Source organism: Lissotriton helveticus, chromosome 5_1 (genome assembly GCF_964261635.1).
Source record: "Lissotriton helveticus chromosome 5_1, aLisHel1.1, whole genome shotgun sequence".
NCBI lineage: Eukaryota > Metazoa > Chordata > Amphibia > Caudata > Salamandridae > Lissotriton > Lissotriton helveticus.
This window is the reverse complement of record NC_136065.1, coordinates 1,092,724,896-1,092,752,203: the sequence shown is the minus strand read 5'-3', so window position 1 is coordinate 1,092,752,203 and position 27,308 is coordinate 1,092,724,896. Positions and strand designations below refer to the sequence as shown.

Here is a 27,308-nt window from a genome sequence, read left to right as displayed (position 1 = left end):
GAGCGCTCCCGCCTGTACCCTGTGATGGTGTTTATGGCTTCCCCCCTCAGGACTGTCTTGTAAGCCTCCCACAGTACCTCGGAGGAGTGCACCGAGTGTATATTTTCAGTGAAATACTGTGACGTCACCTTTTTGAGCACCTTGCGGACCCGGGGAACCTTAAGATAAGCGGCCTGTATGGGGAACAGTCGCTTACGTGATCTCGACTGTGAGGAGAGTATGAGTGTAAGAGGGGAGTGATCCGAGATCCCTCGAGGAAGAATTGTCATGTCCTCCGCGAGTCGGAGACCGTCCCCCAGGGTCAAGAAAAGGTCGATTCTCGACAGACTCCCATGTACTGAGGAGTGGAAGGTGTACCGGTTAGTGTTGGGGTAGAGGTGTCTCCAGACATCAACCAGGCCCATGGCAGTTAAGAATCGTTGAAGGCGGGGAACCCCCCCCGCGGGGACCTGTGTGGGGAACCTATCGAGTTGCGTGTCAGGGACCGCGTTGAAATCCCCTCCAAGGACAATCTCACCCTCCGGGAGGGCCAGAATAAACTCACCCAGTTTGGGGAGGTGTACTGAGTGCAGCGCTGGGGGAATGTATACTGAAACCAGGGTGATGAGCTTTCCCTCCCACTGACCCTGTAGGGCCGCGAAGCATCCTTGGTCGTCAGTTTTCGTGAGCATGGGGATAAACCGTGCGTTCTTCTGCATCAGGAGGCCGGTGCCTCTGGATCCGGACGTAAAGTCCGAGTGAACTACCATCTTGTACCCTCGTCTATCTAGGGCTTTGACCGCCCCCCCTGTTAAACGCGTCTCCTGCAGAAGTATTATCATGGGTTTCTGTCTCCTGATCGCGGTAAGGACCAAACCTCGTTTAACCTTGTCCCCCAGCCCTCTCACGTTCCAGGACATGACACGCAAGGCCGGGCATTGCGTTTCAGCATCCCCCCATCCCCTCACAGGACTGTACGTAGTGCAGGGGAAATGACACCCGGGTACCGGGCGCGCCTCCGCCCACCAGGAATCAGGAGGACCCCACGAGTGACATCTTCCCCCCCACCCGGGGCTGATCCACCCTCAAAGGCGCTGCTGGGAGTTGCATCTCCCTGTCTAGAATTCTCGTTGCGTTTAAACACATATGGAAACCTAGTTACTTTCCTTGACCGTGCATGTAAGTTCCTAACATTTACAGAACCCCCCCCTCCCAACTGCCCCCTCCCTGCATCCCTGCCTAACGGACTTTCAACTGCCCGCCTCCCCAACTGAGCAGAGCGCTTTACCCAACCCACAACCAGAGTACTTGCGTGTAAGGGGGGTGAGTGTCTCCCTGAGCAGGCGGCATCCCTGCATGCTTCTGGGGTAGTGTTGCCAGAGTCCAAAAACAGCTACCAGGCGATGTGATGACGATCAGCAGTAGTTAGTGAGGCCATCGTACAAGTGGGAGTCATTCCTCTTCGCCATTCCCTGCAAGTCCATGCGAGTGCGAGCCCTCTGCCCCATTCCGGTCGGATGACTGCGAGCCAGTCCCGTTGTGTCCTCCGCGGTCGGTCCGGTGCCTGGATGATTTGCGCTGACGGTCCACCGTGTGCCATCCCTCCAACCAGTCCCGGGCAGCGTCCGGGGTGTCAAAGAACCATACTTTCTTGTCTGCTACCACCCGCAACCGGGCCGGAAACTGCATCGAGTATTGTAGTTCTTTTTCCCGCAATGTTTTCTTGACCTCTAGGAATGTTTTCCGCCTCCTGGCGACCTCCGCCGTGTAATCCGGGAAGAACGCTATCCTCGAGTTCTGGATCTGGATGGCCGGCGCCACTCGTGCGGCCTGCAGGATGGTGTCGCGGTCCCGAAAATTGAACAATCTCGCAAGTATAGGCCGGGGCGGCCCTCCAGTCTTAGGCTTCCCCCCCGGCACCCTGTGGGCCCGTTCCACCGAGAAGAAGTTCGATAGTCCCTTTGGTTGGAGCTTGGTCCTGATCAACTCCTCCACGTAGAGATCCATGGCACCCGTGTTCTCCGATTCCGGCACTCCCAAAATTCGGACGTTGTTGCGTCTGGAGCGCCCTTCCTGGTCATCCAACTTGTCACGAAGCATTCTGTTATCCGTCTGCAGTCGTTCCATCGCCGTCTGCAGTTCCGATACATCCTCAACCAGGGATTTGGTGACTACCTCCATCTGCTTGACCTTTTCCGACATCTTGTGGAGGTCCGCCCGGATTAGCGTGACCTCAGTAGCTGTAGCACCCACCGTTGCCTGCACTTGCGCCAACGCCGCCAGGACGTCCTCAATAGTGGCCTTCTTGGCGCCCTCCGGCTCCATCGTTTTCCCACCCCGTTTTGCGCTGGTCTTGGGGCGGGGAGTGCTTGTCATATGCAAATTTGTCCAGCCTGGCCTGGGCGGCAGTTTGTTTGGGCCCTCTCTGTGACATGGCGGACACCCTCTGAAATGTAAGGTCCGTCGTGAGGGATAACGGGTACTCTGTGCGTGCACTCAACGGTAGGTCGGGATCTCAGCCGTCACAGCAGGGGATGCGGGGTGCCGTGTCTTCGAAGGGCATCAGATGTAGTGGCTTCCCCCTCCCGGCCAATCCGTATGATACCCGGTGCTCCTGGTCAATAAGATGTGGATCGGGCCAGGCTCGGAGGTGCGGCCCCGCTGTCCAATGCGTGGCTTCCCTCCACGTGCGTACCAGTCAGGGTTCGCTCGCCCTCTCCGCTAGGCAAGCAGGGGGTGGAAGGAAAATTACGCCCCCGGTGCCCACCTCTCCCAGGGCAAAGTCAAGGGTCGCGAAGCCCCCTCTAGACAACCGGGACTCGGGACCGACCACCGCCCAGCAGGGGGGGGGGCAGCCACTGATGGGACTCGACGTGTGTCTGGCGCCTAAGATGGCGGTTCCTCCTACGTGGTGTTTGGCGTCCGTGGAGGCTGCAGGCGGTGGCCACAGCCCCCCGCCCTCGCTGTTGGGGGTCGCGGAGCTCCGCTCGCGCCCCCAGGTGTCCGGGGAGAAGAAGGACGAAGTGGCTCGATGTCCGTGGCCGGCCGGCATTTCCGGCTTGATGTGGCCGCCGGGAGGCAACTTCCGGTCGGCCTCAGGGACTACTGTGGCCCTGGCGCTCACTGGGAGATGACAGGCCTCACCGGTCGCGGGCTTCAGTGGCGGTTCCGGGGCCGCAGACGTGCCGAATCAGCCTCAGATTCACTCTGCCGGGCGCCGCACGGACTCCGGCTCTCCACCGCCCCGTCTTGCACTGTTAAGTGCCGGATAAGTATGTCGGATGTTCACAGGAAGCCTTGCCTGCTCCGGAGCCTCCTCAAGCTGCAGCCGCCATCGATGGCTGCTAGCCACGCCCCCCGTTGGTTGTATTTTTAGTACTAAATTGAACTGGGTATAGTTGCACTATACTCAACTTGTATCTATTCTACCTCATACAATGTAAAGCGCTCTGATACCCAAGGGTCTTGTTCGCGCTATACAAAACTCTTTAAATAAATAAATAAAATACAGCAACGTACATACCCACTCACTCATCCATAGTCACTCACACTAGCATTCACTCACCCATAGAGCCACTCGCCGAGCCACTCACACACTAATACAGCCACTCACCCACTCATACTAGCACTCACTCACACATACAACTACTCACACAGCCACTCACACATGAAGCTACTTGCACATCCATTCACTAATCCAGTTAACCACTTAGATACCCAATCACACACCCATACAAGCAGTCACACACCAACCCGCTCACCCATACAGCCAGCCACATAGACACTTACTGTGCAAAACAGCCATTCACACAAACTCACCTCCCCTTTCGTCCATTAAAAGAGCCATTATCTTGCCCATACAACCACTAACACACTCACTCAAAGCCACTCACATAGACACAAAAATGTTTCCACTTGGCTTTATATGAATGTTTGGCTGCTGGTATCCGTGTCCATGCCAGGATGGCATGGCATTTTAACAGCAGATCCAAGTGACTGAACTAAATGTGGTCAGGTACTGTTTTATCAGGCTCAGCGATTTTGGGTAGTGATTGAGACCTTCTTAGTTGTGGCTGGCGAGAAACCTGGTGTGCTTTTTCATTGGTATAGCTGGAAGTGATGATAATTGCAGGAGGACGATGTATCAATAGAGGCAAGGCCACCGCAAAGGCAATGAGAATCAGGTTATAGTGATCCACCTTCGTCTTCCTCAGTACCCTGAGAATCTACTACCTGGATCATCAGGAGGACTTCTTGGCGCTTAACCAAGTGCCTGTTCAGTTCTCAAAGACCCATTATTGGCTCCTTGTTTTTTTTTTACTTAAAAAAATGTAGAATAAAATCTCTGCTTTCTCTGGCTCCCTTGACAAGTTGGAGCTTTCTTAAGTGGAGATGATGTTTTTTCCTGGGATGCAACAGGTAGTCTTTGTACGAATTTCAATATGTGCCCAGAATGTGCAATCTACCTCACTCACTGCCTGATGTTATGGCCTACCATGCAGGAGCAAAAAGGGAAATTCACAACTTTGCCCTACCTGCTGAGATTGGGATGAGGGTAGCTGCGAAGAGTCAAGCTCGCTTTTGTTTCTCATTGGTGTACGATTGAGAGGCACTTCTTCTTAGTCTAGTTGATGTCATACTCTTGCCTTTGGTTGAGGTTGAAAGTATATCTTTAGTTTGTCTTGGGGGTTATATGGTCAGCCTTGACCACCATATTGATGGACGCCATTATGTAGGCTTGAGATGTGCACAAGCCACAAAAACTGTCTGGCTGGACGTCAATATTGCAGCATTTCTAGGGAATTTGCTAATTCTGTGTCTGTAATGATGTTTTGTAGAGCACAGTGCACATGTTTTCCAAATAGCATTAGCCCATCAAACAGCATTTCGAGGATTGTTGGTTGGACCTCTAGATGGACAGTTGTGGACCTCAGCCATCCCTGCCTTCTTAGAACAGCTGCAACTGTAGTTTATGGAAACCTACATTGGACTCCATTGTGGCATTAATGATGGTTGTAGATGTTAGTGTTCCTTCCCTAATATTTGCCTTCATAGTCTAGTTTTGTTTTCCAGAATGAGTTCAAGATGTGGCAAGATGTTGTGCCACATCAGGCAATAGTAATAGCCTAGTATTGCTAGCGCATTAGCAGCCTTAATGGAGGTCGCTGCTATCAAACGAATACTGCAGCCCATATTATCTATCCGTCAGCCATCACTGTTCGGAGGTGCTGAGGATGGCGTGCACGGGTTCTATCTGCGCTGGGCTGCTGACAGTTTCACAGAGTCCCCTTTTAGATATCGGGTAAGAAATAAAGGCAGGGGCCCTGTACTTTCCTCCTGTCATGGCACCACTGCTGGAGCCACAGCAGTGTTTTCATCAATTTTAGGAATTCTGGTCAGATGAAGTCCAATATTGGTATAGATCAGTTTGACTTGTTTGACAAAGGAAACATTGCTACTCCACCAAATCCACCTGCACATTGAACTTCTTGGAGGCTCTCTCCATTAGAGTATGAAACTGAGCTATGCCGGGCCGAGGCGAATCTGATTTGAAGGGTGAGTTACCCTCTTTCTTGTGTAAGATCTAGTCATTCCATTTGTCATCCCCCTATCAATGTTCACCTTCCTCGTTGTCCAAATCCGAATACACATACCCCCTCCCCATGTCCTTAGATGCTGGCAGAAAAACGTCTGGTTGACAACTCTGGGAGGTGTATCTTTTGTTGGTGGGCGAGATGTAGCTAGTAGACTTGGAAATGTAGGTGTAGCTAGAATAGGTATGGCAGGTGCTGGGGCTGTACAGGCATAGGTTGTCCCACAGGGTGCGGAGGAAGTCTTTTGAAGGTGTCCGTCATTTGCCACAAAATTGTTAAAAATGCAACAAGTACCTGTGAGACATCTGGTTCTCTACTGTAATGGGGAAGACCATAATAGCCTTGTATGTCTGTGGCTGATATTTATACTCCTGGTAACTATTCTCTTTATCTAGGAGATCCTCAAAGTCAGAGACATAACATGTATCCAGTTGGGAAGGACTGTAAGCAGTCTGGAGTCTTGATTGCTCACATCGGCCTTTTGTTCCAACTCAAGAATTTTTGTGAACACACTGGGTGAAAACGAAGGTGAAGGAAAGGTTGTTCTCATTGTCAATGGTGTCATAGTAGAGGAGGTCAGCGCTAAAGTTGCTGATGGCGGTGGGAGCAGGTGCAGACAGTAATGTCATTGTTCGCAATGATTTTTTCATGGTTGTCATTAAGACCCGAGATGCAGGAAATTCAATCAAGGGCAAACGGTTTTTCTTCATCACTGGTGAGGATAATTGAAGATCCAATGGTGAGGTTTCAGAAAGGACATCACCAAAATTAAATGTTCCCAGTTTCATCACAGGTACATTCCTTTCTGGAGTGTTTTACAAAGGAAGCTCAAGTTTTTTTCTGCGAGGAGGTGGCTTCAGGTACTTTAGACAATATGTCTCACTCTGGAAAACACTAGGTCCCCTTTTATCTGGTGCCTTCAAGGAAGAGCTTGGTGGAGCACTTTTCACAGAATCATCCCCAGAAAAATGGATATCCTCCTTAGAAGGGGACAATCTTCTGTCTTTCCAAGACAGTGTGCTAACCTCTTCTCCCTGTCCTTCAAAGTTTTAAAAGGGAAAACAACTAAACAAACACTGTAGTTCAGGGCTATGGCCATTTTAACACTGTTTAACACTATTTAGGATTACCGGGGATACCCAGCTTGACGGCGGGGAATGATTCAAGCATGTGAATATATAAAAGACCAAATGCTGGAGAATCTTCTTCCATGCAAAAGGCAATATTCTGAGACTTAATTTATGCTCTGTTGCTAGTGAAGTTTAAACCCTTAGATACCAAAAAGTCAGTGGCCAAAACAAATAATGTGAAAAAGAAACCTCACATTGGGGGTCGAAGGAACACATGATTTTAATGTTTTTTCCCTTACAGACTGTAACAAAGAAATTCAAGTCTTAAACTGATGTGCTCGCTACTGTAGCTTGTTCTTTTGCTTTCCTTTATAAGCACTCCCAACCAATGAAATAAGACCATAATAGACACATAAAAACTCAAAGGCAGGAACATGGCTTTCACATGAAATGTAGAAGATGAGAAAGCAGTAGTTGACTGCACATTCTAAGAAAGGAAGGGACTCAACTGTTGCTTTAAGAGAGTACTCAAACAGAAAATTGGCAATCACATATTTAGCATTACATTCCAATTTACGTTCCTTGCCATCACATCTAGAAATGCCACACCAGGAATTTAAGAACTGAATAAAAGAAATTTTTAATAATGGGATTTCTTCATAGTAAAGCCTTTTTGAGGCACCTTTTGTAAGTGCAGGTTGAGTGTCTGCACTCCTAACAAGCATTTGCAATGCAATAGGTCTCGCATTAGGAAAGTTTGAGCTATTGGTATTGTAAATGAGAAATTTTGTATTTATGTGTTGGTTTTGAAAACAGCTAAATTAATAGCTTTGTCATTTACAATTCCAATAGTTTAACTTTCGCAAATGTGACACCTATAGCATTTGTAATGCAATATGCGTTGTATTTACGTGACTTAGATGTATTGATATTACAAATAACAATGGCTTTTATTTTTTTTATAATTAATACTTAAATAAAAGGTATTGTAATTTATAATGGCAATAGCTTAAACTTTTGTAAATAACTTTTGTGAAGATTATGTTCAGTGTATTTTATTGTGACGAAAATCCAAGAACAGAAGTGAAATATTAACATCTTTATGTGACATTTGTAATAAAGCTGGAAACATTGAGAGAACATATTTGAACCAGTTGTTTATTTTTTTTTTTAAAACAATTTTTATTGCAGGAATATGCAACACAGCCATTGACTCAAAGTACATTATATAAAGCAGCGCAACATAAGACAGTGATCGTCATTCAAGTGTGTTGAACACAGCCATTCAGCCCACATCCCGGAGGTCAGGCGGCGCCATTTTTGGATATCGTGCATTCCTCAGGCTGATCCCGATACCATTGTCAGTACCGCAGGATATCGTCTACCCGCTTTTCAGCTTGTGATATGGAGCCCCCATGTGCCAGCCCGTGTTGCAATTCCTGATCAACTGTGAAATCCGTAAACTTGGTCCCTCCCCCACCCTTCCCTCCCAGTGTCTAAGTCGGTGCACGGTGCGAACAGATGTAGTAATGGTGTTGGATCACGGAGTTGATACTACTGAATGTATGTGTGTGTCCTAGGGGATTGCAGCTGGTACGCGCGTCCCTGACTGTGGCGTCTCGACTTGTGCCTCTTCCTCTTCTATTGTGCTGTCTCTCAATGCCTGCACTAGTGCTTCCCACCCCATTGCTGCTTCTTGTGCCCTGTCGTCTGATCTGCGGCGTGCCATCTGGTAACGGATCGTGCTCTCCGCAGCCGCCCATTTTATGTACTCATTCAACCACCTCCTGTGTGTCGGTGCTGTCTTCGATTTCCACCCCTTAGTCAGCTCTCGCTTTGCTATTAGTAGCCCCATATCTATGAATTTACTTGTCAGTTTGTTCTTTTTCGTGTGGGGGAACCAGTGTAAGATGGACACCGCACTGTCACATTGGATATCCCTGTCAGTAATTGCGTTCAGGGTGACCTCTATGTCCGCCCAATAGTCTTGTAATCTTGGACAACCCCGCAACATGTGGACCAGGTCAGCCCTCTCCTGATGACATCTCGGGCATGCTGCGCCCGCCACGCGAAAGTACGCTGCAATTTTACTCGGAGTGAGGTAAGCGCGGTGAATGATGTAAAAGTGTATCAATTGGAATCGCGCATTCCTAGTGCTCTTCCTGGCCCTCTTCACTAGCTGTGACCACACAGTGTCTGGAATGTCTAACTGCAGATCCGCTTCCCATTTAGTCTTAAGAGAGGTAAGCGGCTGCAGGGTCTCCGTGTGCATTCTACGATAAAGGCACGTTACGGCCTTGAACGTCCCCGCCGCCATCATGGTGTATTGGCATGCTAGCGCCGTTTCAGGCTCTATTAGGCCCCCCGCCCAGTGCTTTTGTATGGCTCTCACCACCGCCGCGTGCAGTAAGTAGTCACCCCTCGGGAGATCATATCTCTCCTGCAAGGTCCGGTACGGGGATAATACCCCATCCTCGTAAAGATCACCTATCATCTGCAGACCCGCCTCTTCCCATAAATGCAGTCCCGACCAGTCCCCTCCGTGTGGGAGCGCCGTCACCATGCCCAGCGGGATCTCCGGGGCATACGGGTGACCAGTTCCGGTTCGCTTCTGCATGCGGTTCCAGCACAGGCGAAGGGTCCGCTCTTCCTGGGAGAGCTCCCGCAGACGCAGTTTCTGTTGTAGCGTGATATATGCCAGGACATGGCGGGGTGTGCCGAGGGCTCTTCCCAGCTCCGGGCCGCGGTACACTCTCGCTACCTCCTGCGTAAAGAATTGCATCTGAGCCGCTAAGTAATAGAGCTCGAAGTCCGGGACAGCAAGGCCCCCCTCATCTTTAGGGGAGGTCAACGTTGACAGTGCCACTCTGCGCCTTCCTGTTCCCCACAAGAAGGATACCAACAGAGAGTTCAGGTGTTTGAAGATTGCCCCACGTATCCACACCGGGAGGGTCCGGAAGAAGTATAATAGACGCGGTATTGCTATCATTTTCAGGAGTGCAACTCGGCCCGCCGTTGAGAGCGGCAGAGTGGCCCAGAAGGACAGACAGCCCTTCAGTGAGCGGATGCAGCGGCCTATGTTACCGTCGAGGAGAGCAGACGGGTCGTGATAGATGTGCACCCCGAGGTAACTCAGGCAATGGGGTTCCCATCGTAGATGCCGACGAAGTGGGGGGCATTCCTCCTCCCTCCGCAGCGGGAAGAGACAGGTCTTAGACCAGTTTACCCGCAGGCCCGAGACATTGCCGAAATGCCCCAATAGGCTCTCGGCCCCCTCTACCGCCGCTCCATCGTCATCCAAAAAGAGGAGGAGGTCGTCCGCGTAGAGAGAGATGTAATGCAGCTCTCCTCTGAGATGCAGCCCGGTGTAATATTCTCCCCGCCTCGCTCGAGCCGCCAGAGGCTCCACTGCAAGCGCAAATAGCAGGGGGGACAGTGCGCATCCCTGTCTGGTACCTCTAGTCACGTCATATTGGTCCGAAACCAACGATCCGAGTCGTACCCTCGCTCTTGCTGAGGAGTAGAGCACCCTCGTCCACTGGATGTACCAGTCACCGAGGCCAAACGTATGCATCACTTTGTATAAATAGGGCCATTCTAGACTGTCAAAGGCGTTTTCAATGTCGACTGCTAACACTAGGGGGGAGCGTGCCTCGGAGGGCGGAGTGTCCACTAACCTAAGCAACCTGCGGATATTGTGTGTGGTGTTTCTCGTGGGAATAAAACCCGATTGGTCCTTATGGACTAAGTCTTGCATATGGGCTATCAGCCTAGTGGCCAGGACTGTGCTCAGAATCTTGTAGTCAGTGGTCAGCATGGACAGTGGCCTGTAAGACGCGGGATCCTCACTATCTCTACGTGGTTTTAATAATGGCACCATTATGGCCTCGCTCATCGATCGAGGGAGTTTGCCCACGTCCTTGGCCTCATTATAGGTTGTTTGGAGTCTCGGGGCCAGCAGGTCTAGGTATTTCCCGTAGAACTCTATGGGTAACCCGTCGATCCCTGGCGTTTTATTACGCGCCATACGCTTCACCGCTCCCCTAATTTCAGTCAGGGCAATAGGGCCTCCCAGAACGTCCGCCTGCTCCTGCTCTAGCCGCGGTAGCTGCAGGTCAGCTAAAAAAAACATCCAGAGCTTCAGTGCGGTCATGCATCTCTGCTCTATACAGCTTTTCGTAGTACGATCGGAAGCAGTGTAGTATTGCAGATTGCGTGGTGTGGATGTGATTCTCACCGTCCTTTAAAGCCAGAATCGGCTGGCTATTCCGGTTGGGGTTTGCTAGCCAGGCTAGTAGTGTTCCAGTTTTGTCGCCTTCCGCCAAAGTCTTCGTGAGGTACGCCTTGTAATCAAAGCTACGGAGGCGTTCCATCTCTACTGCCACCGCCTCCCGTGCTCCACCCACCTTCCCTTGTAGTTCAGGACAATTCGGTCTATCCCGTTCTACCTCACGGAGAGCGCGCTCAGCCTTGTCCAGGTCGTCGAGTAGTGACTTACGCGCCCCAGCGTATTTCCCTATACAGTGTCCCCGTACCACCACTTTAAAGGCGTCCCACTCTATGGCCCTGGTCGAGGCAGTACCCTCATTATCCACAAAGTACTGGGTAATTCGCTCCTCCAACTCAGTTCGGAAGGGCGGATCGTCCAGTGTGTCAGGTCGCAGTTGCCATGCCGGAATCTTGGGGGGTTCAGTCATCCAGTCCAGTGTTAGGAGAAGAGGATTATGGTCAGATAAAGTGCGTGCTAGGTATTCCGTCCGAGTTACTGCAGTAGCTACTGGGGGGGAGCATAGGAAGGAGTCTAGGCGCACATGCAAGTCGTGGATACTAGAGTAGAACGAGTAATCCCTCCCAGTGGGGTGTTGCGCGCGCCAACAGTCAGTGAGGTTCCATGTGTTCTGCCACTCCGTCCGACATTTCGCCAGTCGGTGCACAGGGGAGGCGTGTAGCGGAGGGTGCGATCTGTCTAATGCAACGTTCTCTACTGAGTTGTAGTCACCTCCCATTAGTATTGGACCCGCAAGATAGCTGGCGAGTCCCCTGGAGAGACCCGCAAAGTATTGTGCCTGCTCCGTGTTTGGGGCGTAAATACTACAGAGCACTATGCGTCGACCTCTGAGGAGTCCCTCAACTGCCACATACCTCCCGTTGGGGTCGACTGTGTGCCTAGTCACCTGGAGGGGTAGTCCCGCCCTAATCCAAATGAGCACCCCCCTCGCGTACGCTGAATATGCAGTGTAGTACAAATGACCCCTCCATCTACGCTGGAGCGCAATACCCTCCTTCTTAGTCAGGTGAGTTTCTTGTAAGAATGCTATGTGTACTCCTCTATGTTTCAAGTATGAGTGGACCTTGTGTCTCTTCGCCATAGTGTTCAACCCCCGCACATTCCAGGACACACATTTCAGTGACCCAACATTAGCCATCATCTCTTTGGAACGCACACGAATCAATGGTATGCAACAACATCGACACTGACTTGACCCCTCCCCCAGCCCTCACCAATCGCCCCCAATGGCCCCCCCTTCCCTCCATACCTAGAGTCGCCCCAACCTCTCTAGTCCCTCCCACCCCCAGAACAGGACCTAACTTCAAAAGAGTTGCTCCCATCCAAACAATTGAGCAAAGTGCTCTCTATGTGCCTAGTACGTAGTTGTTGCTACGTTGGCCTTATGGGCCTCGGGGTGCGCACGCTAGCCTCCGAACCCTCTAGGTGCTGTCTCCTATTCCCCCGCCCTGGTACACATGACAATTCCCATACCATCACATTCTCACAGTCAACTGCTCTTGGGTCCCCAGGAGTGGCCGAAAGCCCCTTCAGTTCCTTTCAGTACCTTGTCGAGGGCTCAGCCTTCGATGATCTCACCCGACGTCTGCGGTGTGACCTTCGGGCCTTTGGCTCCGCCCAGTTCCGATAGTTCAGTGTCCGAGCCCGTTCCCTGGCCCTCCGAGCCCGATCCCCTCTCCGATTGAGGCAGTGCCGTGCCTGACACTTCCTTCACCGCCTGTAGTGCTGCTCTTCTTTCGCCTGCTGTTTGAGAGTCCGTCGGTCTTTTGGAGCCCTGTCCGCGCCCTCTGTGTCGCCTCGAGCGCCTGAGCGTTTGTCCCTGGCGCTCCTCCTCCGCCCGGAAGCGAGCCCCATCCGTGCCAGTTTTGTAGGTGTCCCACCAGGCCCAAGCATCCGCCGACGTCGGGAAGAACATAGATCTCTCGTCCACCACCACACGGAGTCTGGCCGGGAAGAGCAGTGAATAGTGTATCCCCTCCGCTCTGAGCTCTTTCTTGATGGACAGGAAGGAGGCGCGCTGTTTCTGCGTCTCGAATGTGTAGTCCGGAAACAGCGTCACTTTGCTGGTGTCGATCTGGAACGGGCCCACTTCCCTTGCCCTTTGTAATAGCCAGTCTCTGTCCCTGTAGTGTAGCAATTTTATAATCACTGGGCGCGGAGGGAGACCCGGCTTCGGGGGTCTCGATGGGACTCAGTGCGCCCTCTCTAGAGTGAAGAAAGGGGATAAACCCTCCGGGGCCACCACCGACTGTAACCATTCCTGTAGGAAGCTCACCATATCCGCCCCTTCTGTTTTTTCCGGAAGGCCCACGAGGCGCACGTTGTTCCTCCGGCTACGATTTTCTGCGTCCTCAGCTCTCCGTTCCAGCGCCTGGATGCGATCCAGCGCGTCCGCGAGTTTTCCATCCAACGATTTCTGCGCCGGTACCAGGTCCTGCAGGGTTACTTCCGTTTCCTTGACCCTGTCCGCCAGTTTGGCGTGGTCGGCCCGCAGAAGCCCCAGCCCCACCGACACTTGCGCTATGTCGCGGTGCAAGGCATCCTTTGTAGCGGCTATGGCCTCCAGGATTTTATCCTGCATTTGCTGTAGGTCCGTTACTGGTTGTGTGGGGTCGTCAGGTGGGTCTGGGGTAGAGTTTCCATCGCCCTTGGGTCCTTTAGGCTTGCCCATAGTTCCCTCGCGTTGTCCGTCCAAGGATCTGTGGGTATGCGGCGAGTTGAGCAGAGCGCCAACCAGTGGCCGTGAAAAACTCCTCGCAAGGGATGGCCTCAGTTCGGGTCCTCCGCATATGGTGTAGCCAGTGGTTGCACCCAGTGTTGATCCCCAGTGGGGCCTAGGCGTGCGTTCACTAGGATAGGTCCACTCTCCGGGGGGGGGGGGGGGGGGGGGGGGGGGGGAGTTCCAGGCCAGGCAACAGAGTCAACGCGTTAACCGGGCCCCCCTGCGCAGGTCGGCTCTGGTCTCAGGAGGCCGTGGTCCGTTCAATACGACTCACAGGCCCGGTGGCCCGTGGTCACAATCTGTGGTCTCCTCGGGATAGTAGGAGGCCACGCCGTCCAGCCGTGATCAAGTGAGGGGGGGGGGGGAAAGGGGAGCCCCCTCGAAGCGTGTTTGGTCTCGGGTCGACACCGCTCTCTCCGGTGACCCAGGGAACCCGGCCACAGGCGGGCGGAGGGGTCAGCCCCCCCGTAGAGCCACTGTCCTCTAGACTCCGTAGGCAACCAACGGCCAGGCGCCCCCCGCGACCCGAATGTTAGCAAGTCCGCCCTGGGAGGCAATCAGTAGTGGAGAAGATGGCGGGAGCTCGCGCCGGGCAGGCCCTCGCACCGGGGCTCCAAATACCTTCCTCAGCGGGGGCAGGACACCGCCGCTCCTTCCTAGACGTGGCAGCCGAGTCGGCCGGATCACCCTTGAGTCCCGCCGCCGGCCTCCGCAATCGACAGTGGGTGTCTGCCTCTGCGCAGCTGAACCGCCGTGCTCGCGGATTGTAGGCCCCAAAGCCGGGGTGTCTATTTCAGGTCGCCCGGCTGGAGTGGGGTCCTCCCAGTTCCGCCGTCAGCCGCCTTCAGCCACAGGGCGCCCCGCAGGCTGTGACCTCCAACCTCCAAGGGGGTGCCAACCCCGTCAGCCAAAGTCCGCCGGCTGCACTCCTCACAGTGGGTCGCCAGGGAGGGCGTCACCGGGGCCCTCTAGCACTCATCGTCTGCCCGGAGACACCATTTTGGCCGCCGGAGAGCCCGCCTTTCCTTCGGTCGCGGCCGCCTTCAGAGGGGCTCCGCAGGTTCGGACCGCAGGACGGAGCAGTCCCGAGGTGAGCTCTCGGGATCCACCCGATTTGAGCGGGGATCCCGGGCCTAGGGAAAGGAGGAAATCAGGATCGCCGGGCGGAGGGTCGGGAGCCTCGTTAGGCTGCGACTCTCTGCATCGGCCGCTAGCCACGCCCCCCTATTTGAACCAGTTGTTGTTGAATGGTTGCACAGATTGATGCTGTTGTCGCGCTGAGTGATGTTGTGGTGGCGACGAGTGATGCTGTGGCGTTCAGTGATGGTGTGGTAGCGCATAGTGATGTTGTGGTGTCCCTGAGTGATGTTGTGGTGTCCCTGAGTGATGCTGTGGTGGTGCGATAGAATGAGGGCGATAGATAGATAGATAGAGTGAGGGCGATAGATAGATAGAGTGAGGGCGATAGATAGATAGAGTGAGGGCGATAGATAGATAGAGTGAGGGCGATAGATAGATAGAGTGAGGGCGATAGATAGATGGAGGTATAGAGAGAGGGGTATAGAGAGAGGGGGTGTAGAGAGAGGGGGTGTAGAGAGAGGGGGTGTATAGAGAGAGGGGTGTAGAGAGAGGGGGGTGTAGAGAGAGGGGGTGTAGAGAGAGGGGGTGTAGAGAAGGGGGGTGTAGAGAGAGGGGGGTGTAGAGAGAGGGGGGTGTAGAGAGAGGGGGGTGTAGAGAGAGGGGGTGTAGAGAGAGGGGGGTGTAGAGAGAGGGGGTGTAGAGAGAGGGGGGTGTAGAGAGAGGGGGGTGTAGAGAGAGGGGGGTGTAGAGAGAGGGGGTGTAGAGAGAGGGGGGTGTAGAGAGGGGGGGGTGTAGAGAGGGGGGGGTGTAGAGAGGGGGGTGTAGAGAGAGGGGGTGCAGAGAGAGGGGGGTGTAGAGAGAGGGGGTGTAGAGAGGGGGGTGTAGAGAGGGGGGTGTAGAGAGGGGGGTGTAGAGAGAGGGGGGTGTAGAGAGAGGGGGGTGTAGAGAGAGGGGGGTGTAGAGAGAGGGGGGTGTAGAGAGAGGGGGGTGTAGAGAGAGGGGTGTAGAGAGAGGGGTGTAGAGAGAGTTAAGGAGGTCCTTTATCTAAGATGATATTCATTACACTTCCTTAATTCACCAAGAAAATGCGAGACTAAATCTTCACATTACCATACATTGAAAACGTCTTAAAGAATGTGCTTGCAACAAAGTGTAAACAGATCAGTGGCCTGTTCGCTCACACTACAGATTTTACGTTTATTCAGGATCAAAAGCAGCTGGGGTGTTGTGTGTAAACAACAAGCTCTCGGCATTGCGCGGAGCGGGGAGGGAATTCCTTTGAAGTGTGAGAATTTCTTTGAAGTGTGAGTGTGGAGAGAGGCTCACAGGCTGCCGTTCAATGTGCACCAGGTCAAAGGCTGAGAGGCTCAAAAACACCCAAAAAACACAAAAATGGCAGGATGGGCATTACATGTTTTTACACAGACCAGCCCATACTCCAAGTGGTTTCCTTTATTGCACCCCATAAACGATAACCCTGCTGTGTGCAATGTTTACTCGGAGTGCTAAATACCTCCTATTATGAATTGTTATCAATTAAATGAGATACTAGGTATGGAACGTGGTGTCTTCCATGAGAACTTGTACTTCTCAAAATACACAGCATTTTTAACCAAGTATATTTTAGTATGTTTGAGCTGCTGAAATTCACCAGCAGAAACAGCTGAGGTGATGTAGTTATCGTACAGGTCAGAATTTTGATTCCTGCGCGAACAGCAGTTTTCACAGGTATAGAATCTTGGCCTGTGTTCTGTTGATAATACATGCATGCCTCCAACAGATAAGAAAAACAAACTGTTGCAATGGAATGCATTGAAACATGAAGGCACATTATTTTGCTGTGTCATTCAGGAATACCTGACAACACTATTCTGGTAATTATTACGTGCAAGGCAGCAGGTGTGCATTTGTAAACCGATACAGTGCAAGCTAACTAGTGCGCTGTAACTGGAGCTTGGCTTTCATTGGATGTATAATTGATTCGACATCACGTCACCTTGGCAATATCACTTTTGGAATCGGGCCCTCTGCCTGCATGCCGCATACACAGGATGCTGGGAGGCATTGCGACCCCACCCTGTGCCATGTCCAAAAGGCCCATTTGTTTCATAGCAGGGCCTGAAAGAACAGACATTCCGGGAAACAGCAGCTGCCAACGAACACAAGAGCAGCGTTTGTGAGGAGGCCCAGGCGTGTGAGATGGGGCAGGAAAGGGCGGGAGAGGAAGGGGGGAGGGGAGGAGACCTGAAAGGTCGGGGTACTGAAGACATTGAATGATAACAAGTAAGGGGGGGGAGGAGAGATGAATGTGGGAGACAGGAAAGAGATGAACAGGTAGTGGGGATAGGGGACTGTAGAGAGACTGAAAGGCGGGAGACAGAAAGCGGTGGGTGAGGGGCGAAGAGAAACGAGCAGGAAGGAGTCAAGGCGTCTGGCGACACCGGGAAAGTGCAGTTTACTTTGACAGGAAGTGCAGGAGGGGTGTCTGGCGTTGGACAAGGGCATGTTATTGCAGCTGGAGAAGGTGAGAACTGGCGAGGGAGGGGTGACGAGCAGGCTTAGAAAGAACTGATCTGGATCGAATCAATTGACTAACACAACGAAAGCAGATTATTCGTAAATGGGGGACTTACAAATGATATACATTGAAAAACGCACAACTCTGCAGTATGGAACTTAAGCTCACACAAAAACAGAGGTTAGAAAAACACTATCCTACTGTGAGAGATCTTCAATTTAAAACATGGAATATATTTACCGGAGCAGGCACTTCAAACAAGCTCTCGGCATTGCTGTTGCGGGGGAGTGCATTCCTTTCAAGTCTGATGCGGGGCGGGGGAGCGGCAGCCTTTGAAGTCTGATACCGAGGCACAGACAAATGGTGGTGTGTGATGTGGCTGGCGATGATGTGCACGCGCCTGGCTCACATGAACTGTACGCGATCTGCAGCTAGGTAGACTTTTCGGACCGCTTACTATAATAACGCCTATCAAACCCTACGGGATAGAACAGGCGAGACCTAAAAAGGAACACTCAAGTGTACAACTTGTATCACATTTAATCCACATTTATTGATCTGCATGGAAGGGTTTAATGGAGTTAAAAAGCAACTATACTTCATGGTTTACATATTGTAAGTGGTCCAGTAAGGTTGGTGTACTATGTTGAAGAAAGCAACTGCCTTCACTGAGGAGAGGATCCAAGGAAGAGAGCATTCAATTTTAACTGGTACACTTTTGCCTTCATAAAATGTCCTATCCAGGTTAAGCGACAGTCATAGGACTAATCATTTACTGCCACCATCCATTTTATTTTTCACATTGTCTAGGTCTTTTTTTCTATGAAGTTGAAACCTTACCTTCCATACAAAGCAGGTAACATTCTGGCCAGGTTTGTATGAATTCATTTGATTCACAAGGTCATCTTGAGTGGGTGCCAATTTTGCGCTGCAATCACTCTTCATGATACTAGAGGCAAATGTCAGGCAGAGAAATGTAAGTTATTACTAGTTTTCACACTTTTTAAACTACATGTCACTTAGTAACAGGGAGTACAGATGGTTGTTTCAATTATATAAAGCATGTCAAATACTATAACGTACGAGTTACTTACCTTCGGTAATGGTGTTTCTGGTAGAGACGATTCTAGCCGCAGATTCCTTCACGTAGAATTATCCCCAGGCGTGAGACTGGATCCGGAAACTTTTTTGCCACAGCATCCCTGTGCGCTGGGGGCGGGGCGACACCATGCGACTCCGCCCAGGCGTCGTCCGCGCACATGACGTCAGCCAGGTAACATAAGCCCCACCCCGGCAAGCCTACGTCAGTTTTCTTCGGAGAACTTTTCCGCACCACAACGCAAAACCACCAAATAAAAAACTGTGAGAGCATGGAAGCATTGTGCGAAAGAGTATACAAAAAAAGAAACCACAGAGAAACAGTGCAACACCGCAGTGTCCAAGGGCAGAGAAAGAGAGGAAGAACAGAGGAGAGCCCTGAGCAGCCACCTTGCCAATACACAGACAGCAACCCCCCACCTCGCCCCCGGAGACAGGGAACCTGCATAAAAGTCATGTCACATGTAGAAGGCCTACAACCACACCCTGAAAGAAGGAAGGGAAGACAGTCCCAACAGGCAGGAACAACCAACCTCCTGCACCCTTAGCCTAGAGGGCACCCCCCCCCCCCAAAAACAAGGATAAGGCACGACCAAAGGCCCCGACTCAGAGGTGGTAGAGGGGCCAAGAGGAAGGGAGGGATGGGAGGAAACCTCCCTGACCCGGAGCAACCAAAGCAGCTGAGCATATGAGTACCAGAACCCCACCTTCCCAGAACCAAAGAGGAGGAAGAGCAGCCACCAGACGGAGTCTCCGTCAAGAGCAAAAGAAAGTACCCACAGAGGACATGGCCCCCCACCAAGGAGCAGCCCAGGGGTCCTCGCAGAACGGGGAGGAAGGGCGGGCCGTTCAGGAATCTGCGGCTAGAATCGTCTCTACCAGATACACCGTTACCGAAGGTAAGTAACTCGTACATCTGATAGAGACTACTAGCCGCAGATTCCTTCACGTAGAATAGATACCATAGCAATACCCATGGGGAAGGAGGGTCTGCGAAGGACCCCACCAGTCTGGACAGGACAGAAGGCCCCAGGGGACCAGCCCTGTAGACCAGGGAGGCAACCTCGTCCCTACCAGTCATACGCCAGCAGCCCCAAAAGGGATGTAGGAGGAAGAAGGAAGAGTAGAGGCCCATACACTCACAACAGAGGAAACGAGGGCAAGCCGAAGAGGCCGAAGCACCCCACTCCACCCCCAGGGCAACCAAGCCTTCACCCAACGCCAGGACAGGCAGAGGTACAAGAAGAAGCCCAGGAAGAGGAGAGCCCGCCCAGAGGGAAGGCAACAGGCCAGCCAAAACGGCAGCCATAACCACAAGCCCCCAGAAGCAGGAAGGACACTGAAGCATCCCAGCTCTCAGCACAATAGCAGGAAGGAGAGCAAATGGCCATGCCTACCACTACAAGAGCCGCGCACACAACCTAAAGAAGCAATAGCAACCTACATAGATGCCATGGAGAACAGGCACCCGAAGGCAACCAGCATAGCTATATAACAGCTACCACTGCCCCACATAGGGTACAGTAAGTCCCAAAACATGGGAGCCCTCTTTGGAAGAACTTCCGCAGCAGAGGAGAAAACAAAAGCGTAACGGGGAAAAAAACAACCCCACAGAAGGCTTGACATCAGCCTAAAGAAACAAACAGAAGGCCTAATCTCAGGGCCAAATCTGTGTAACTACTCCAGCAAAAACACACACACACAGGCGACAAGGGCCGTCCAGCAGCCAACAATGCCAAAGTCCCATCAAGGAGGATTCAATGGCCAGGAATGAATATGCTACTTACCAGTATGCATCTGTTCTTGGCATGTAGGGCTGCTAACATTCATATCTATTGCATAGATCGCCGCCTAGTGTTGGGTCCGGATGATTGCACATTGTTGTCCTGGAAGAGTCTTCGAAGTATCACGAGATAGGTGGCTCCTCCCCTGGACTACAGTGCGCATGGGCATCGACTCCATCCCCAGATTGTTTTTAGCCATTGTGGCAAAGATGGAGTGCGATAGTAGAAATGATGTCCATGCTAGTGATGAAATGCAAGAAGTAATCTGCAGCTGCTACAGGCGCCGGGGAGGAGGGCGGGCGATATGAATGTTAGCAGCCCTACATGCCAAGAACAGATGCATACTGGTAAGTAGCATATTCAGTTCGAGGCATGTGGGCTGCTAAATTCATATCTATTGCATAGAATACATAGCAGTCCCCTCATTAGCGGCGGCCGCCCGTGCCAGCTGCAGAAGTCTGAAAAAGAGTTTTGAGAACAGCCTGTCCTACAGCTGCCTGCTGTTTGGAGTGCACATCTACACAGTAATGATTGGTAAATGTATGTGGTGTAGCCCACGTGGCTGTTCTACAAATGTCTTCCAAAGGAATGTTACCTAGGAATGCCATGGAGGCCCCCAACTTGCGTGTGGAGTGCGCCCTGGGGGGGACCGTTAAAGTGCGTTTAGCCTTCTGATAACAGATCTGAATACATTTAATGATCCACCTGGCTATTCCAGCTTTGGAAATAGGGTTGCCTTTGTGCAGTGCTGAGAAGGCAACGAAAAGTTGCTGTGTCTTTCTAAAGTGTTGTGTTCTGTCAATGTAGTACATTAATGCCCTTTTAACGTCTAGCGTGTGGAGCATTCTTTCCGCTACTGTTTCTGGGTTTGGAAAGAATGCGGGCAGTTCAATCGTCTGATTGACATGAAACTGTGACACCACCTTTGGAAGGAACTTGGGGTTAGTGCGGAGCACTACCCTGTTTGAATGAACTTGAATAAATGGCTCTTGTATTGTGAGCGCTTGTAGCTCACTAACACGTCTTAGAGACGTGATAGCAATGAGGAAAGCCACTTTCCATGTCAAGAACTGAACGAATGTAGAGGCTCAAAAGGTGGGCCCATCAACCTAGTGAGGACCACGTTGAGATTCCATACTGGAGCGGGTGGGGTCCTGGGAGGAATGACCCGCTTCAGCCCTTCTAGAAAAGCTTTAACGGCAGGCACCCTGAAAACAGAGATGCTGCCTGTTCTGAAGATAAGCCGCTATGGCGGATAAGTGTATCCTAATGGAAGCGTACGCTAGATTGCATTTGTAAAGATGCAACAAATAGCAGATGATGTTAGGAATGGATGCATCTAGCGGGTTTATGTCATGTGCTGTACAATAAATGACAAACCGCTTCCATTTCGAAGCATAGCAAGCTCTTGTAGTGGGCTTCCGTGCCTCCCTGATGATGTCCATGCATTCTGGAGGCAGGTTAAGGTAGCCAAACTCTAAGACCTCAGGAGCCAGATCGCCAGATTGAGCTGGTGCGGATCTGGATGCTGAATGTCGCCATGGTTCTGCGTCAAAAGTCTGGGTGTGAGGTGCAGCCTTTGGTGCGGTACCACGGAGAGTTCTAGAAACGTGGTGTACCATGGTTGGCGTGCCCACGTTGGAGCAACCAGGATGAGTGTCATCGAGTGTTGCTTTAGCTTTCTTGCCACCAGCGGTATTAGAGGTGCTGGGGGAAAAGCGTACGCAAATCTGCCTGACCAGTTGGTCCATATCGCATTGCCCGGAGATTGTGGGTGAGGGAACCTGGCGGCAAAGCTTTGGCATTTTGCGTTTTCCCTTGTGGCAAACAGGTCTATCTCTGGATGACCCCACTGCTGGAAGTACGGGCGGAGTACTGATGGATGTATCTCCCACTCGTGCATTTGATGGCTGTACCTGCTGAGCAGATCTGCCATCTGATTGTCCTTGCCCGGGAGGTGTTCCGCCATGAGGAAAATGTTCCTCTGAATGGCCCACTTCCACATGCTCTGAGCCAGATGAGACAGCTGTGGAGAGTGCGTACCCCCCTGCTTCTGGATATAGTGCATGGCAGTCATGTTGTCCGTCCGGATCAACACGACTTTGTTGCACAGATGTACCTTGAAGGACTTGAGTGCCATGAAGATTGCCATCAACTCTAGATAGTTGATGTGCATGTTCTTTTGCTGTGTCGTCCATAGTCCCTGCACCGTGTAGTGGAGCACATGAGCTCCCCATCCCTGGAGAGAAGCGTCCGTCGTCATGATGATCTGCGGCACAGGCTCCTGGAACGGTCGGCCCTTGCAAAGGATGTGTGGATTCCACCAATGCAGAGAGCTGTATGCCCGACCAGTTACCAACACTAGGTCTTTCAATTGTCCTTGAGCCTGTGTCCACTGATGCGCCAAGCATTCTTGGAGCGGACGCATATGCAACCTCGCGTGCGGGACTATGAAGATGCAGGAGGCCATCACGCCTATCAACTGCATAAACACTCTCGCTGGGAGCGATTGTTGCGGTCTGAACCTTTGGATGAGCGACTGGATGTTGTCGATCCTCACCTGGTTCGGCTGAGCCGTAGCAGTCAAAGTATTTATTGTCGCGCCTAGATACTGCCGCACATGGGCTGGCTGAAGGTGCGACTTGGGATAGTTCAGGGAGAACCCCAGACTGTGAAGGAGGTGAATTGTGTGGGACATGTCTGCGGCGCACTGCTGTTCCGACTTTGCTTGAACGAGCCAGTCGTCTAGGTATGGGTAGACATGTATGTTCTGTCTCCTGAGGTGCGCCGCTACAGTCGCCAGACACTTTGTGAACACTCTGGGGGCAGTGGTCACTCCGAAGGGCAGGACCTTGAACTGGTAATGCTTGTTTTGTATGGTGAAATGGGTCTGAGCGAGCCGTCCTTCTTTGGGATTAAGAAGTACAGGGAATAAACCCCTGTGCCTTCCTCCTTCACCGGCACGAGCTCTATTGCGCCTTTTTGCAGCATTACAAGAACCTCTTGCTGCAATAAGTGCAAGTGCTCTGCTGACATAGGTCGTTGTCTTGGGGGTATGTTGGGTGGAGTGGACGTTAACTCTAAACAATAACCGAACTGGATAAGTTTCCTCACCCACCTGTCTGTGGTGATGGACGTCCAGACTGGCAGGAACTGCTGGAGTCTCCCCCCGACAGGTGTTGGATGGTCGGGGGGTAGGGACAGAGAGTCACCGTTTGTTGGCAGCAGAGGAGCGGGAACTATTGTTGCCTCTGCCTTTGGCGCTGTTGCCTCTGTAACCACCTCTATTCTGTTTCGGGTACGAGGCTTGGGCGCCTCCTCTGCCGAAATGTGACTGCTGTGCCAAGTGGCCTCTGGTAGTACCCCGCGCACTTGAGCGACGAAAAGTGTTTCCTCTGAATTGCTGAGACTGAAGCGCCCCCATGGACTTAGCCGTCTCAGTATCTTTTTTGATCTTCTCGAGGGTGGTGTCAACCTCCTGCCCAAACAGTCTGTCTGGATTGACGGGCTGGTTGAGGATAGTCGTCTGTATTTCTGGTTTGAACCCTGAGATGCGGAGCCATGCTTGACCCCTTAACATAACACTTGTGTTGACTGCTCTCGCTGCTGTATCTGCCACGTCTAGCGCACATTTAATTGCAGCGTTAGAAATGAGCTTGCCCTCTTGTATCAGCAACTCAGCTCCTTCTTTAAACTGGTCTGGAAGGTGTTGTAAGAGCTGCTCTAAGGTGTCACAGTGCGCCCTATCATACCTGGCTAATAGGGCTTGTGTATTGGATATGCGCCATATGTTTGCTGCCTGCGCTGCTACCCTTTTGCCCCCTGCCTCCAGCACTTTCGACTCTTTGTCCGGGGGAGGAGCTTCACCCGTTGTCTGTGAATTTGCCCTCTTGCGGGCATTGGAGACGACCAAAGAGTCTAGAGGCAACTGGCCTTGTATATAAGCAGGGTCCCCAGGTGCCGGTCTGTATTTCTTTTCTATACGTGGGTTGACCACCCGTGCCCTGGTGGGTTCCTTGAAAATGTCAGTAGAATGTTTGAGAACCCCTTTAAGCATTGGCAGTGTTTTTACAGTCTTTTCCGATGCAGAGAATGTATCAAACAAAAAATCAACTTCCACAGGGTCGGCATGCATCTCCACCTTGTGATTTGCAGCCGCCCGTTCAATTAAGGCATTAAATGCCGCTGAGTCTTCAGTAGGAGAAGCCTTTATTCCATAAAGCTGTGGGTCACTAACCACCTGTTGGTCACACTGGTCACCAGTGTCTATCCATGAGTCCTGCTGCTCATCAGGGTCATTATTGGCAGGGAAGTTATACTCCTCATTCTGTTCATTGCCATCCCCATCGGAGTAAGTGGGTGAAGGTGTTGGACTCCTCCTAGGCTGTTGAGGAATGGGTTCCACAAGCTCTGGAGTATCTGGTGCAGGCCTTTTCTTTTTTAGAGGGATTACATAGGAGTCCACCGGCTGGGATGTAATTTCCCTCTTGCATTAATTTGCCCGTGTCGGCGTCGATAAAATGCTCCGATTCGTCGTCCTGCGAAAGTGGTCGAGCAGAGCTTCCACTCCGCTGGGTCTGCCGCAGCCCCTCCGGGTCATCGGGCACTGCACGAGGTGCGAAAGCCTTCGGCGCCACCTTCGGCGGCAGAGTATAGAGGATCGGCGTCGAAGTCTTCTTCGGCGGAACTGTCGTCGTCGGTACGGAGGGCGTTTTCGGCTCCGACGTCTTGTCCTGTATCCTCTTCAGGGAGTCCGCGACCTGCTTAGAAAAAGAAGCGGACGGCTTCGTCGATCCGACCGAGGGCCTTGATCCACCACCAGGTGATGATCAGAGCGTCGACGACTGCTGTTTGGGCGCGGACGCACCCTCGACAGCAAGGGTTCGGTCCCCTGTCTTGGCCTTAGGGGTCGACGCCGCCGGCTTCGGATCGGCAGATTTTTCCCTTAGCGACGTGGTTCCAGACTTCGGCTCGGCGGCCTTCGCCGACTCCACTGCGACTGGCCGTTTGCCTGTAGGCGCGGTAGTCTTGGGAGAAGGTTTCTCGACAGTCTTCTTCGACGTCGACTCCACCACCTTACTCGACACATGCTCGACGATCTTCTTCGAGCCGGCCTCCTTGGCCCCTTTGGGTGCCTTTTCGTGTTCGACTGCCTTTTTTGGCTTCGAAGCCTCCGAAGACGACGGTTGTAAAAACATGCGTTGTAATGGTATGCGTTGTAAAAGTTTTTGCGTTGTAAAAAATTCGTTGTAACGGTATGCGTTGTAAAAGTATGCGTTGTAACGTCATACATCCGTCGAAATCACATCCTAACCCAATGGCGGAAAAAAACAATCTGGGGATGGAGTCGATGCCCATGCGCACTGTAGTCCAGGGGAGGAGCCACCTATCTCGTGATACTTCGAAGACTCTTCCAGGACAACAATGTGCAATCATCCGGACCCAACACTAGGCGGCGATCTATGCAATAGATATGAATGTTAGCAGCCCACATGCCTCAAACATACCATCCATAGCAAGGGAACCACAAGGCCCAAACCCAGCTCAACTCAGCAGTCACTGAGGAGGAGGGGGAGGAGGAGAATAAGGCAGAGGAGGAGGAGTAGGAGGTGGAGAAGGACGGAGCCCCGCCAGGAACCTCTGGATGGCAAAATGAGCCGGGACATGGAACAACAGGCTACCATCATATGGAAGATCGATGAGCTGCTTCCGAATATTCGCAGGGAACACGCCGTCCCGAAGCCAAGCATGGCGACGGAGGGCGACGGAGGAAGCCATGGCGCGGCCCAGCACCTCCGAGATGTCCAGAGCGGAGCGGAGAATAAACACAGCTAGCTCCCGGCCATCCAAAGCATGATGCCGTAACTCCACCTGAACGTTTTCCTGGGAAGCCGCAGATCCCAGAGACTCAGCAGAGTCCCACAAACAAGAGGAGGCCCTCGCCAATACACACATGGTGTTAAGGGTCGCAGGGCAGCACTGGTTGAGGCGAACATGTTGCGCCCCCAAGAGTCCAGCCAGTGGGCCTCCCGGGATGGCGGAGTCAACAGTGGCGGCAGAGAGGGGAAGGCGGTCCGCAAAAGTGGACTGGCAGCAGAGGGCTGGAGGGAGAGGCATGCCGGATCACGCGGTGTCGGAATGTGTCGGTGCAGAAGGTGTTGAGGCACCGGATCCCCCGAGGAGGGACGCCTCCAAGCTTCCGTCAGGGAAGAAAGGAGCAAACCCTCAAAGGGGAGCAAGATCTCCCTCCCACCAGTGCCCTCCAAGAGAAGGTCCGCCGGGAAATGAGCAATCGGGTCCCCCATGGGCAGAATGCCCACAGCCATGGACACCGCGTAAGCGAAGGCCACAACTGCCTCTGTAGGGCCCCGTGGAGAAGAAATCAGTTCCTCCATGGGTGACGGCTGCAGACTAAGTCGGCCGTCTCCGAAGCCAAGCGGGACGGGCAAAACCAGACCTGGAAGCCCGAAGGCACCGTAGAATGGGGAACCTGCTGCTCCTCCGACGAGCACCTCGGCCGCAGAAAAGGCAGGGAGCCACCTTTCGACTACACCGGTGAAAAAGACACCACACAGCGGCCAGTCTCCGGGGGAAGAGATTGTTTAGGCGAGGGTCCCCAGCTTCCAGTTGTAATTTAATGGGGTCCTCAGAAGTCAAAAGGTTAAGAACTGCTGGCCTAGAGTTCATATACTATTAAACCTTAAAAATAAAAGCTGTGCCATTTTTAGTTGGTCAGGCCTGGGGTTGCATTGCTTTGTGTTTCTGGTAGAGACTACTAGCCGCAGATTCCTTCAGGTAGAATTATCCCCAGGCGTGAGACTGGATCTGGAAACTTTTTTGCCACAGCATCCCTGTGCGCCAGGGGCGGGGCGACACCAAGATACTCCGCCCCGGCGTCGTCCGCGCACGTGACGTCAGCGAGGTCACATAAGCCCCACCCCGGCGCACCTACATCAGTTTTTTTCCTTTTCCGCATGCAACGTGGATCCAGTTTTGCTGCGGGCCTGTTTGGGGCCCTTTTTTCTTCACCAATTGTCTTCTGTCTGGTGGAACAGTGTGTGAATGCCTTCGGGCTTCAAAACTTGCACGCAATATTCTGGGCTGAGGCTGGCGTAGGACTTCGGGGATGCGACCCGAGCCCCGGTGACGTCCCGTGACACCACAGGTACTCCGTC

The 27,308-nt window shown here is 52.3% G+C and overlaps 1 protein-coding gene across 3 annotated transcripts in view; it reads right to left on the bottom strand.

Annotated features, from left to right (window-relative positions):
- The window catches only part of PDCD11 (programmed cell death 11), a 627,216-nt gene that overhangs the window by 210,475 nt on the left and 389,433 nt on the right, over positions 1-27,308 (bottom strand). For all 3 annotated transcript variants that reach the window (XM_078643694.1, XM_078643695.1, XM_078643696.1), the window contains exon 22: positions 18,092-18,200. In XM_078643694.1, coding sequence (XP_078499820.1) covers positions 18,092-18,200 — 109 coding nt within the window. The remainder of the gene's footprint in view (positions 1-18,091; positions 18,201-27,308) is intronic.